Source organism: Macrobrachium rosenbergii, chromosome 39 (genome assembly GCF_040412425.1).
Source record: "Macrobrachium rosenbergii isolate ZJJX-2024 chromosome 39, ASM4041242v1, whole genome shotgun sequence".
NCBI lineage: Eukaryota > Metazoa > Arthropoda > Malacostraca > Decapoda > Palaemonidae > Macrobrachium > Macrobrachium rosenbergii.
The window spans coordinates 12,852,172-12,866,064 of NC_089779.1; the positions used below are offsets into that span (position 1 = coordinate 12,852,172).

Genomic DNA, 13,893 nt, shown 5'->3' on the forward strand with positions numbered 1-13,893 from the left:
TGACCAGGAAGGATACAATCCTCTGGCAACATTTCCCCGCATCAGTTCGCACGGTTCCTTAGTTCCCCGTCTCTGATCGAGCGACTGTGCTAAATACATTCTAAGCCAAGAAGGCATTTCATAAACTTCAACATTTGGAAGCAACTAAAACTCGATATGAATAATCAGGACTAAATGAATGAAGATAAATAGTGGGGGAATGCAAAAGTCAAGTGGATCACGGGTTTAAAGGATAAAAAAAGGGCTTGCAAGGGTTTCGAGAGACGTCTGTGTTGGGGGCTGGGGGGAGGAGGGGGATTGTGTTTTAGGGGGTGGCGTGTGTGAGTTCGTGTGCGCGTGTTGTACGATGCATCAGGCCCGAAGAACTTCCCTCACCGCGGCACGAGTAGTGTGGCGTCAGACATAGTGATGGTTGTACTGTAAGCTGCTACACGTCTAGTATTGTGCTATGCCGTTACATATACGACGTTTTGTTGTGTTAAATGTTTTTATGAGTGCTCCTGTCACCAGTGGCTTTGATATGAAGCGACGACGCGGCTGGAAAGTGGGCGTGGTCAGACAAGATGAGAATGTGTTGTTTTTGGAAATGCAATCATCGGCCTGCTCTTGAAAAGCTGTCACTTGGCTGTTTGTGGGGGAGCCAATATAGAAATGTTTAACTGTGTCCAGAACACAAGAAGTGTTTTATTTAGGAGATGGTGTTCTTTTTGAGTGGCATTTCTTATAAAAGTGATAGTGAAAGTGTAAAGAAAAGGAAACCTGCGCCTGGCAACGTCGGAAATATGCTGTTGGCAGCGACGTAACCTTGTTCACTATCGTTACTACCTGTTAGAGAAATCGTGAATTGTGACCAAAAATGTATGGATGATCGTTTGAGACTCATCAATGACTATCGTTTAATTATCAAATACATTCTAAGGGAAAATGTTCAGTTAAAAGCTTTTTAAAAAAACGTTCATATCTAATGTGTCATTCAGGATTTGTTGACATTGTTGTTAGTATACAAAGAAATCGATGAAGTTTATATATATACATATATAATATATATATATATATATATATATATATATATATATATATATATATATATATATATATATATATATATATATACTGTATATATACACTATATTGTATAGTAGTAAAAGTGGGTGGCTGAGATCCAGTGATATTCACATTAATAGATATTAATATTTAGACAGAGCTCTTGCTTACCACTGTAAGTTCACTGTTTATATATTTTATCCATTAATGTGAATACCATTGTGATCATTGACAAATATAGTTTTGTGTGTGATTTGTGCGTGTGCATGTTTGTATACATAAAGAAAAATGGTGACGATAGGTTAGGCAGTTCCTCGGGATTCGTATGGAAAGTAACCAATTACAAATTTCGAGAATTGGTAGGTGCGAACTTTTAAAACTTTTAAGAGATGAATCCCTAGTTATAGGTAGGTTTCTTAACATTGGAGACAGAGGCAAGCTCAGAATATATATAGGTTGTAAAAACTTTGAAGAGCTGGTATTATGCTCGTTAGACAAAAGGTCAACAATACAGCCTTTCGATCTCTTTTCAGCAGTATTTCGAATCTTATTGCAGCCAATCTGAAAGATTCATACGACAGATTCAACTTTTGTGTTTATGTAAAGCTCTCATCAGGAAACACGGTCGTCAAACATCCTTTCATTCCAGATTATCAGTGAAAGACAGTACAGCCCTCTGTTTAAGGAGTCTCTCTCTCTCTCTCTCTCTCTCTCTCTCTCTCTCTCTCTCTCTCTCTCTCTCTCTCTCTCTCTCTCTCACACACACACACACACACACACACACACACACACACACACACAAAGTTTTGGAATGTATTTTGATAAACGCGAATTTATGCCGTACAAAGTTGTTGTGTAGGCATCAAGTATAATCCGAAATAACTTCCCATCTTAATCCTCGGACTTTCATTGATCCGCCTCGCGATGTTTGGTGTTCGATTTTTGACTCCGCGATTCGTCCGAGTGAAGTAAGAAGCGCCTGCCTGGCGAGCCGGAAGACATAATGGGGGTTGGGAGGGTGACGGGTTTCATGCAAAGTGGCGTCATTCTTTTGCATTATTTAGGCGGGAGAGACTGTCACGGAAGTCTGGTCTATAGATGTAGACGAGTTTCTTTATTTGTAATTATTGGCATTTCTTAGTGACATTTTTTGTGAGCCTGCCAAACCAACAGTAACGGTCTAAGCAACTGAGACATCCTAGCAACCTTGCATGTACTATCGATCTGAAGGCGGAGTTTGTGCTAAGCCATTTTTTTCGCACTTCGTTGGTTTTTTTTTTTTGTAGTAAACTAGAAGAAACTCAGTCATCATGAATCACATGTACGCCAAATTATATTAGTAAACTAAAAATTGACAATGATATCCTTTATTGTTCATTTAACTATAATACAGCGATTAACCGCCAAACTATATTGAATAAAAATCTGAGGTCTGTAACCGAGGTAGGCGCAAGTTCTTGTATATAAATAAATGCCACTAGACAACTGTCGTCTTTAACTTTTAAGATATTTTCGGCGCCTTGTTAGTGCATTTGATATTTGGTTTCTAAAGCACTATTTTGTAAGACAAACAGTCTTCAGTATTGTATGGTATACTCCCTAAGTAAAATGCAAGTGATTTTCTCTTGTTTAAGGAAGAAAGCAATGTACACTTTAACGTTAATCGGTTATTTGGTTGTTGACGAGAAGTTTAAGAACTGTATTACGTATTGCCGGTATTGAATATAGCAATGTAGCAGTAACGAATTTTGGTCTCAACATAGTTTTTCTATATATATATATATATATGTGTGTGTGCGCGCGAACAAAAAATCACGGGATGCGCGTGATTTAGTGTAGCTTGAAAACCACAGGAACCGGATCTTGTGACTGTTATTTTCCTGTGATTTTCGATTTATATATATATATATATATATATATATATATATATATATATATATATATATATATATATATATATATATATATATATGTGTGTGTGTGTGTGTGTGTGTGTGTAATATATATATATATATATATATATATATATATATATATATATATATATATATATATATATATATATAGTATATGTAAATATTGTATATATATAGCCTATATAAACAAGGGCTTTTATGTTGGTGTTGTACATGCAGCTAGTGTCAATCTTTTTATATTTCTTACGATACAGTAATGATTAATTTGTATTTCCGGCTTTTGATGACTAATTCCCCTTTAGATGTGATTGCGACACTAGCACTAATGGTTGCTCATTCGTTACACAATTTTTTTTGGCAACTGACGTTCCCTCGAGGTCCTTGTAGCAGTCTGAAGAATCTCTCTCTCTCTCTCTCTCTCTCTCTCTCTCTCTCTCTCTCTCTCTCTCTCTCTCTCTCTCTCTCTCTCTTGGAGCTTTTTGAGTATTCTTTTGGTTCAATAACCCCTTTACAGCAGAATGCTCAAATCTTGCGGGATGTTGCAGGGAGATCTCAGATTCTGCGTCGTCTTGATGTGTTCACGTAATAGTATTTTCTCTTAACTCCTGGAATTCATTGACAGGATATTATATATCTGAAGAATTTATAGCTATATCTTGACTCAAATTCACCATTTTTTTTTTTTAGAAATAGAAATTTAAAATTTTTTCGCATTTCAAATATTTTAAAGAAGCTAACTTCGTAGCTCGGTCTCGCTTGGACTTTACAGTGTGATAGTCTTGAAGTCAATCCCCCCCCCCCCGATTGAGCTTGATAAATTTTGTTGGCAACACGACCTTGCCAGTCTTTGGCGCTGAGCTTGGGGATATATTAAGTCCTTTAAGGATATTGTCACCAGTATAATGGCTTGTCCTTTGCTTCTAACACTCGGCAGTGACCTTTAATCACCAAATCAGGTTTGAGGTAAACTATATTCATCTTTAGCACAGCAATGACAGATATTGGCCGTCTGACTCATATCCCCCTCCTGAAGAATTTAAATGGCTGTCCGTTGATGGGGACAGGGGACCACAGCGTGGTTTTCTGTCCGTGACATCATAGATCGGATGCAGCAAGGTTACTCAACCTAGACGGGTGGCATTTAAAAAGGTATTAACTTTTACGTAGGATACATACTCTTTATTCTGAAGTGATGCATGGATTTATGGCAGAAGTTCATGCTGTCTTAAATTCTACCATTCTTTTCCCCTCCTTGAACCTCTCAGCTTTGGTACTTGTTTAGTTATGTTCATCTTAAATTTCTGCATAGGTTTCTTAGCGCTCAAAAAATGTTACCTATTGCCATTGCATCACATAATATTCATTCCGCATTTTCAGCTGCCAGTTTTATTGGTTTCTTCTGAGTGATACCAATACTTTTGTTCTTGTTCTCTAATTTTATTATGGATATTGAATCCTCCATCCTGTCTATCTCTATGTGAAAAAATAAAATCGACTATTTTTTATTAGGCTGTAAAAAAACTTAACTAGTAATGTTATTGGCTCAAGCTTGTCAGAAAATATTTTTTCTTTATATTTGCTAACCTCCAAGTTACCAGATTCATTAAGAATTAGCTTAGCGGTTCATCAAAAGCTCTCAAAGAATTACCAGTTCCATGATTGCACAGAAATTATAATAGTTGTAATATTCTGTGAAAAAGATTCCTGCTGCTTTACAGAAAAGAACCACGCGATTAGTTGTATCTGTAGGTCTAGCTTTGTTTCGATTTGCGGTTTTTATTATCACTTGGGAATTAGCACCCGATTTTCAGGTGAAATTCTCTCCTTGTATAAGTGCTCTACAGGAATTTCATTAGTTCGAAGGGAACTCCTTTGGTGGCACTCCTATTTTAAGGCGGTTGGCATTCTCTCTCTCTCTCTCTCTCTCTCTCTCTCTCTCTCTCTCTCTCTCTCTCTCTCTCTCTCTCTCTCTCTCTCTCTCTCCGTATAAACGAGGTGACCACAAAACTTCACGAATGTTTGGTCATTCCCAACCAAGAAATGTTGAACTGCGTGGAAGTAAATTCTGAATGCTAGTTTTCATTTTGATTTGTAAATAATGCATCGTTTCGTTCATTTCTTGGTTCAACAACCCTTTTACAGTAGAATGCTGAGATCTCACGGCATGTCGCAGGGAGATCACAGATTATGCGTCATTGCCATGTTTTCATGTAATAGAAGTTTTTCTTTTTCATGCCATTATTATTTTATAAACATGAAGAATACTTATATAGGATATATCACGGCTAAAATTCACTGGTATTTATTTAGAATATAAATTATTTTTTGATTTTTGCACCTAAATCTGTATGAGGAAGCAACGTGGTGGCTGGGTTGGTCTCGCTTGGACTTCACAGTGTCTTGGTCTCAAGTTCAATCCCCGCTCGTGCTTGATAGACTTCGCTAAAAGTATGAACTGGCCAGTCTTTGGCGCAGAGCAAACGAATATATTCAATCTCTTTAAGGATGTTGCCGGCCAGTATAATGGCCTGTCCTTTGCTTCTACCACTCAGTGGCGACCTTGAATCACCAAATCAGATGTGATGTAAATTATGCTCAACTTCAGTGAAATAATGACGCTATTGGTTGTCTGATTCATATCCTCCTCCCGGAGAATTTGGCTGTCGGTTGGTGGGGTTGCTGGACCACACTGCGCGGTTGTCTGTCCATGTCTCTGCAGATCGGATGCAGCGAATTTGCTTAACCTAGACGAATGGCTTTGGAATTGTCATAGACGCTTGTAGAGGATGTGTAAATTTTATTTTTAAGTAGTGATGCATGGGCTGACGGCATATTTTCGTAGAAATTTTTGCGCCCTGTACCTCTCATCTCATGATTTATTTAATTTATATTTTGCTTTGATTCCCATTAAGCCTTCTTAGCAGAAAAAAAATGTTGCTTTCATATCGCTGTTGAGTATTTCAGCCGCTAATTTTGAAATCGAGAAAATTAGCGGTTGAAGATGCTTAACAGCGATATGCAAGTAAAATTTTTTTTGTTTATGATACCAATATTTTTGTTTTTGCTCAGTCACATTTAATGTAGATCTAGGGTATCCCATTCTGTCTATTATTTTTGTAAAAAAAATATCAGATTGACCCTTTTTTTTACTTTACCAGTAATGTAATTGGCTTAGCCTTGGCAGAAAAATTATTTTTCTTGCTAGAGTTTTGTTAACTTCAGGTTACCAAGTCATTAATATTCAGCTGTTCATCAAAGGATGCAAAAAATTGCCAGTTACTTGATTGCGTAGAAGTCCTAAGAGTTATAATATTTCTGTAAAGATTAGGCTTGCTGTGCAAGGACTATATAACGAAGAACCACTGAATCAGTCGTATCTGCTTGCCCTGTTCAAGTTTTGCTTTTGGTTTTCATTATATCTTGCGAATTAGCCTCCCCTTATACCATTGTCTCCATGTACAAGCTCCCTACTAGAATTTCATCAACTCTAGGGAACCCGTTTGGTAACAGTTTTATTGTATGGGGGGTTGCGCTGTCTCTCTCTCATCATGTGCTCGATTCCCTTTTGTCATTGATGTTCATCTGTTTCATGCGTGTTTTCATTGTCCTTGTATACTCATTTTCGTTCGTGGGTGATCTGTTTCGAGGAAGCTTTTGAAGCAAGTGAATGGCATCTGTTCGTGGTTTTCGTCGATTTACTGTTATTAATGGAGTTTTATAGCCATTAAGAACAAGTTTTTGATACTGAATACTTTTGGTTTTTGTCTCGCTTGATTTTAAGGAAAACTTACGTTTTGGCGCTATTTGGACTTTCATTGACTTTTAAGAATATGGTTGAAAGACGTGTAACTTATCGTATTTTAACTATGTTATGTAAAGTTGTGGCTTAAAGAAAATTAACAATTGTATACGCACAGCCATAAACACACAAGATGTGGATCTGGATAAGTAATTTTATCCATCACGTACTTTTACAAAGCTTTTGTGGGTTTTTAGCAAAGCCCTCCTTGCCTATCCATCATTCAGCTGCTTTGCCCGTCCGCCAGTTTTAAATCATCTGTGCTGGAAGTTCCATTGAACGTTCTGATCAAAACCTGTAACGTTTTCGAATTCTGCAGACCCGTGAGATTAGTTACAACCAAAGTAGGCACAAGACATCCATGGGTAAAGCATATTCAGGTTTGTTTTATAGGGATTCACGCAAGCTTTCAGGGTGAGATACTTAAGGAATTATGAATTTTAGGTGGGGTCTTATATAAATCTTCCTTAGAGCTAATGAACCAAACTTGACAAAACTTAATTGAAAGCTTCCCCATGTAGTTATATCCCAGTTATTTTAAACCATGGTTCTAGGGTGAGTATGACGCAGTAATATGGTCCATATACCTAAGAATTTATAGAGGAATATTTTTAAAAGCTTATTAACAACAGCCGGATTGCAGTTCCCTCAAATTAACAAGCAAGCAGCCTCTTGTATTGTAGACTCAACTTTGTCCTAACTATGGCATAGCGAGGAATACGTAGAGCGAATATTAATCAATATTCTTTCGAGTTCATCAAGGTGGCTTAAGTGAACAGTATGGACCAAGGGCCTCTTATGCCTTTTTTTTTTAAGTTGGGATTGTTATCAATTTAGATTCTAGTAGTTAATACTTTTACTTCAAGCAGTACGTTACCCGCGCAAGATGCGTGCTGTTCCTTAGCCGTTCGTGACTGTACTGACCGTCTTCGTATTGATGGGTTGATAGATTACATTTTGACGGAGTACGCGAAGAGGGTGACTAGGTTCAGGATCAATAAAGATATCGGAAAACAGACTTTCCAGTACACTGCGTTTAGAGGAAAGTTTGCTGCACTAATATACAACCACTCTGAAAGGTTTATGGGTCAAAAGAACAGGCTTTTCAAGATAACTGTAACCAACAGATAGACTGGGACATCATGGACCGTATGAGAGCCGATTGGAGAGCTTCCAAAAATATAACAAAAGGTGATGAGTGGTACGCAGTAATCCGGGTCTCGAGTAGGCAAAAGCAACTGAACGCAACCATTAAGGGACAACATTTTCTTGTCCACGACTCCACAGTTCGCTCCAGTGTTGCCAAGATTCTCCTGAAACCAGGCTGGCGATGTTTTAACGTGCAAGGTTTGGGTTACGGTTCAGAGCTGGCTTATTTGAGATGTATAAGAAATACTTCATTCTATTGGTAGTTGGTCGTAAGTGGTTACGCTAAGTCATGCCGATCGCAAGAAGAAATTGCATTGTCAAGGCCACTTCTGTATATTTGCGTGACCCGTTAGTCATTTATTCCAAGGTTAGGCCGTTGCCGGTAGTTTATTTGACTGATTATCGCTCATATGCGTGGAATTTACACGAGAACAATATTTTGAATGTCTGAATGGCATAGCCTTATGATTAAACGTTTTTACTGGTCAGGTTGTGTAGGCTTGAGGACTGTTGGCGTTTGCGCCCCCACGACAACTTGTTTCAAGTTTCCAGTTCGTGGAGGGATCGTAAATGATTTTGTGAGCATCCTATTCGCCTACATTGCTTGCCAAGGGTTTGCATACAGTCGGTGAAAAGAATAAAAATTGGCGCATTTTGTCATTATTCTAATACGGTTTATGTAATTCCAAGATAGATCATTTTCACATAGCCTACAGCTATAGTAACCAGTTTTACTATACTTTCAGTGCACCTTTGTCAGCTTGAATACACAAAACTTCGATTGAATTTTTTACTTTTTTTTGCAAGGGAAGTTTCCTTGAGTTTAATGAGCTCATTATAAGACGATTAGGGTGATTATCTTTGTTGAGTGAGGGAAAATTGCAGTCTACTTCTATGTGTGAGGTTGAGAAAAAAGTTATCCACTGTCAGAAGAATGAAGCCTTGTATCCTTGGACAGTTAAGGTGAGAATTCAAAGACTGCAAAGCCTTGTCAAAAAAAAAAAAAAGTTTAGAGATGCGGTATCTAGTTTAACTTTCTGTGCGCTTGGGAAATACCCAGGTGAGGAATGAACCTAAAAAGTGCCCAGTCGAATTGTCATTTCAAGATACCAGCGATTTTTGAACGGACAGCTTACCTTTTTTGGGTAGGTGATGTAAGACATTTTGGTTAAGGTTACTAGCTGACTGTCAAAGGCATCTGCAGCTACTAGGCCTAGCTGATTTACATTTATTTAAAGGCAATAGGTGGCTTACAATAACGTTGTAAGCTACTGTACTAGCCGAGTTACAAGGACTTGTCAAGCTACCAGCAGAATTGCTGACATTTTTAAACAACTTTAAAATTCTGGAATTGATTTTTTATGAAACTCGCAAATGCTCTGTGCACCTTTTTGTAGAAAAGTCGTACATTAGAAGTAATATCGAAAATTACAGTGCTTGGTTTTACTATACCAATGTAATGTTAAGCCCTCACTGTGCCGGAATAATCTGTATTTATGCAGGAACACTTCCTGACATCAGAGGCCATATTAAGCTTCTGTGCTTCATAAAATTGCATATTAAGCTACATGCCAACTTAGAAAAAATGCCATTGTTAAAGACCAGTGATATAGGCCATGAAGAGCGAAGGAAATATTTTTAAGCCATGCGTCATCGCTCCGAAAGTTCGACTCGCCTCCTACGAAAGGTCACGTTGCTTTCTCGCGGGTCGTAGATGCGATGATATAATCCTCTTAATCATTGTTTTCCTCTGAGCTACTACACCTGCCATGCGCATCGCAACAAAATAAGATCACGCCCAGTTTCGCAGTGATTTGCAGAAGGGAATTTGTTGCCGAACCTACTCCTGATTTCCGTATATTGTTGGTTTTTTTGTATTTTATACTACAAACAATTATTTAACTAGAAGTGTATCTTACTTTACTCGTTTGCCAGTCATTATACACTTGAAAAATGTTAAAGTGGAGCTTGTGATGTTTATTCATATTATCTGAGGAACGTAAGTTTAATTCCTCAGGGTATTTAAAATTCTCATCACTTAATGTTAGGGAAGACATTCCAGAGGTGGTTAGAAGTACTAAATCTCGTCCATAAGTACGTTTATTACCATTGAGTAGCAACTCTCTAAATGATGAATGTCTGTTTAACTGTACTTGAAAGGCACAATAAGGAAGTCACAAGTGGAGAATTGGCCCTGAGTTTCTTCCCCATCGCCCCCATTCTCCTCTCTCTCTCTCTCTCTCTCTCTCTCTCTCTCTCTCTCTCTTCTCTCTCTCTCTCTAAAGTGCTATATAAAGTCATCTTAACTAAACTTTGGCGGAAACCCTGGGGAATTAATGGGTAAAAAGTGTGAAATGTGAAGTTAATCAGATTATATTGATAAAGCACACAAACGCGCGCGCGCATATCTCTCCTTTGGAGTGAGAGTAAGTCAGAGAAAGGACAGTATATGTACGTGTAAAGTTGTAGGATGAGAAAATAGGTCATAACAGGAGTAAGGTATGGCTGGTGTTGGAAGAAGATATAGTACTGATTGGGGATTATGAAAAGAAACTGCAGAAACCAGTGAAAGAATGTGAAAGTTTTTGCAGCAGCTGCTGAAAAAGACCTCCAGCAGAGGAAGGCACCGAAGAGGAGTCGTTTTCTAGTTCCTCTGTCCACCACCAGAGTTTGTGAGAATAGACTAAAGTTACTTTGGTAAATGGATACCTTGAAGATGGGTCAATAAATGTAGTTGAGTCTGGTTGAAGAATGGAAACTGCTGATTTGTATGGGTATTTACAGTTAGCCTAGAAATGACATGTTATGGTAGGATGTCAGTAGTAGTCCAGAATGGGTGAAACAAAAACGTAGCAGGACGTGCGCGAAATATTAAGAAGTGATCTAAAACGTCTGCAGAATCCAGGGTCGGAAAGTATGAAGGTAACGTTAAGCTAACTCCTCTTTTAATGGAAGTAAAATTTAGCTGTTAAATGCTAATGAAAAACAGAGATTGAAGCTGTTTAAAGTAGAGAGAGAGTAGTAAGAACTGTAATGGTGAGAAATGTGGATTCACATTCAAAGATTAAATTAAGTGAAAGGATGAATTTCCGTGCTATGTGTTGGCTTGCTTGTGTTTAAGAATTGACGACGATAGTTTGGTGAATTGTGTATAGGCCTAATTGTAATCCCGAACTTCACATATATTACCGTTGTTTTTGACGGTATTGGTATGCTAATGTATATGTGTAGCGTGGTTGTGTGTGTAAAGTAGTTGTTGTGTAGATGTTAATAAGCAATTGTTCATTAATTCAATTACAAAAGTAAATACTGTATATGGGAGTCCGTATAATTTAATGTACAGTACTTACAGGGATATTCGAAGTGTAACCAAGGCTCCCGACATAAGTGGAACTTAATTTGCTTAGGCGAAATCTCAATTAAGGTCAATTAAGGAAGTGAAACTCAACCGCAGCGATGCTATTAACCATGGTTTTAGTCATTGTTGTATAAATTGTCTTGTTTAAACTCTCTCTCTCTCTCTCTCTCTCTCTCTCTCTCTCTAAAAGTCTTGAAATTTTCTCAACCAATAAAAGTTGTGATATCGTTGCCTTACGTCAGGTCGACGGGGCAAGGAATTCAGTGCCAGGAAGTAAAAAAAAAAAAAATAAAAAAATAAAAAACCGAAAGGCATTAATTACCCCCCCCCCAAAAAAAATCTTTATTTCAAGAGGTGAAATCCTCCCTTCTAATTGGTAAGGTCGTAACTCGGGAAATAATATTTAAATCATTCGTAGCATGCCTTACGCTTGCAAAAGTAGAAACCGCATATGAATATGTTAGTTTGAATTTAACCAGAACAAGAACTTTGTGTTACAATCATTTATCTCTTCACGGAAGACACATGTCGGATGGAATATTAAGGAACTTGAATAGTCTTTTGCGGTCTCTTGTATCCGATGTTAAAAAAATTTTTGTATGATGTGCTCTAAAGTAATAAAACCAAAGGGACCTCGACTTTCCTAATGTAAACTGTCTATAATTAAGGGAAAAAAATGCTTGAGCGAAAAAAAAGAAAGTAAGCTACACCTGGCTAAAATTCATAGTAAACAAATGGGTAGAGAAATTAGCTAACAGTGGCCAAGAGTATTTGAGAAAATATTTCATAGACGTAGCGTGAAGGTGGTTACCAGCTGTTGTTGGTGTGTAGATTTAATGGGAACATTTGTCGGAAATCCCTTTGCGGTATTGTTTAGATTGTATTTACATATATATTTATTTATATTTTGCTTGTAATGCAACTAGGGTTTACTAACTAAGAAGCTGTATGATATTTTGACCATAAACAAATTGTCTTGTGGTATTGTGACGAAACGAAAAGTGAATAGAATTTTTTAATACGTCAGTCAGATTGCTGTTTGATCAAGTTGACAAAGTAGAAGACTTGTGTACTTTGTACTTTAATGCAACTTTTTGAAAAACAGGGAATGTTTGCCCTCTTTAAATGACGTGGATAGTGTTCATGTGGAAGAAAAAAATAATAATTTGTCTGTTCAAGAAGAAAAAGATAGCCGAAGTATGGAGTAATACAGATGAAATTACCAGTTTAAAGTTAACATAAACACCCGAAGCGGCTGAGAAAGATAAGAGAAAATGAAGGCATAGGTTAAGGCCTATAAAGGAGGTTTACAACCTCTCTTAAACTGGCCAGCATCACCATCCATCACGCTGTCAGATACAATGTTCAGCTGTGGGTGCAGTAAAGGAAATTGAATAAATCGTGAATAGGGTGGAAGTAGCGAGTTTACGCTGGCCATTTAGCCTACACTGAAAACGGAACTCCTCTTATGTAAGAGTGCTGCTTACAAGGTCTAGACCTGGGTTGCTTGCTTTGTTACTTTATCACTTGGTAACAGTGTTGGGGAAGAGGCTTGAGAGAGAGAGAGAGAGAGAGAGAGAGAGAGAGAGAGAGAGAGAGAGAGACCCGAATGCCACCTTAAAATTTTTACGCATTATGTCTCATTTGTTTTTTAGTGCGTGCATTCTTAGGCGAAATTGCAAATTGGCGATCTTGCGTGGAAGTTATTGTGATTTACCAACATCCTTAGCTTTTTTGACTTTATATATATATATATATATATATATATATATATATATATATATATATATATATATATATATATATATAAATAATATTTATTTGTGTGTGTGTGCTCGCACAGAGGCAAAGAACTTGAGAATCCGCTGAATGAGTACTGTGCGGGTTACGGCCTTAATTTTAATATTTGAACCTAAGTTACGGTGGTTTTTTTTCACAGGTAATCCATAATAGCCAAAGAATCTAAATCTATATTATATTCTGTATGGTTTCACTGCTTTATAAAACAAACACTATCAGTGATAATAAGACAAGTGCTATCTCTCGTTTACAGTGGTAACCATCTCATCAATCCAGGACAGGATGGGTTCTTTAATTTACTATTTGGATATCGTACCAGGTTTTGGTTCAGGTGAGAACAGTAGACCCAAGTGTAAAGTAAAATTGCCTTATTTTGTAGGCTTGCTAACAGTATTTTTGGGCTTAGATGAGAGAGAGAGAGAGAGAGAGAGAGAGAGAGAGAGAGAGAGAGAGAGAGAGAGAGAGAGAGAGAGAGAGAGAGAGAGAGAGTAAATACGTAAGAGACACGGAGACCTATTATCACTATAAGCGCCGAGTGAAATAGGCCAGTTTAGTTATTCATAGGTTTGGTTGTTCTGTAGTGGCACAGGAGTGTAATTGTTATTGTAGGGCTTGTAGAGAAGCAGGTACACTCAGTATTATTGTAGGACATGTTGAGAAGTAGCCTATAGTAACTAAGTGAAGGTAGTCGATAACTGATTATAAAATGGTATCCAAGCGATGTAACTAGACCGTAATGAGCAATAAGTAATCAGTGGTATTTAGAAGATTGTCATCCGTTATATATTTTACAAACACACACACTCCAATGAATTTTTGTCAATTAA

The 13,893-nt window shown here is 37.5% G+C and overlaps 1 protein-coding gene across 14 annotated transcripts in view; it reads left to right on the top strand.

The window, feature by feature from the left end:
* Positions 1–13,893, top strand: part of LOC136825759 (uncharacterized) — a 49,017-nt gene that overhangs the window by 20,557 nt on the left and 14,567 nt on the right. The window contains exon 2 of one of the 14 annotated variants that reach the window (XM_067082599.1): positions 13,320–13,397. The exons of 10 other annotated variants lie outside the window; for them this stretch is intronic. In XM_067082599.1, the coding sequence (XP_066938700.1) occupies positions 13,349–13,397 (49 nt within the window). In that variant the 5' untranslated portion in view covers positions 13,320–13,348. Of the gene's footprint in view, positions 1–330; positions 420–13,319; positions 13,398–13,757; positions 13,789–13,893 lie in introns of those variants that run through there. 3 more of the 14 variants (XM_067082589.1, XM_067082602.1, XM_067082600.1) reach the window with 3 other exon arrangements.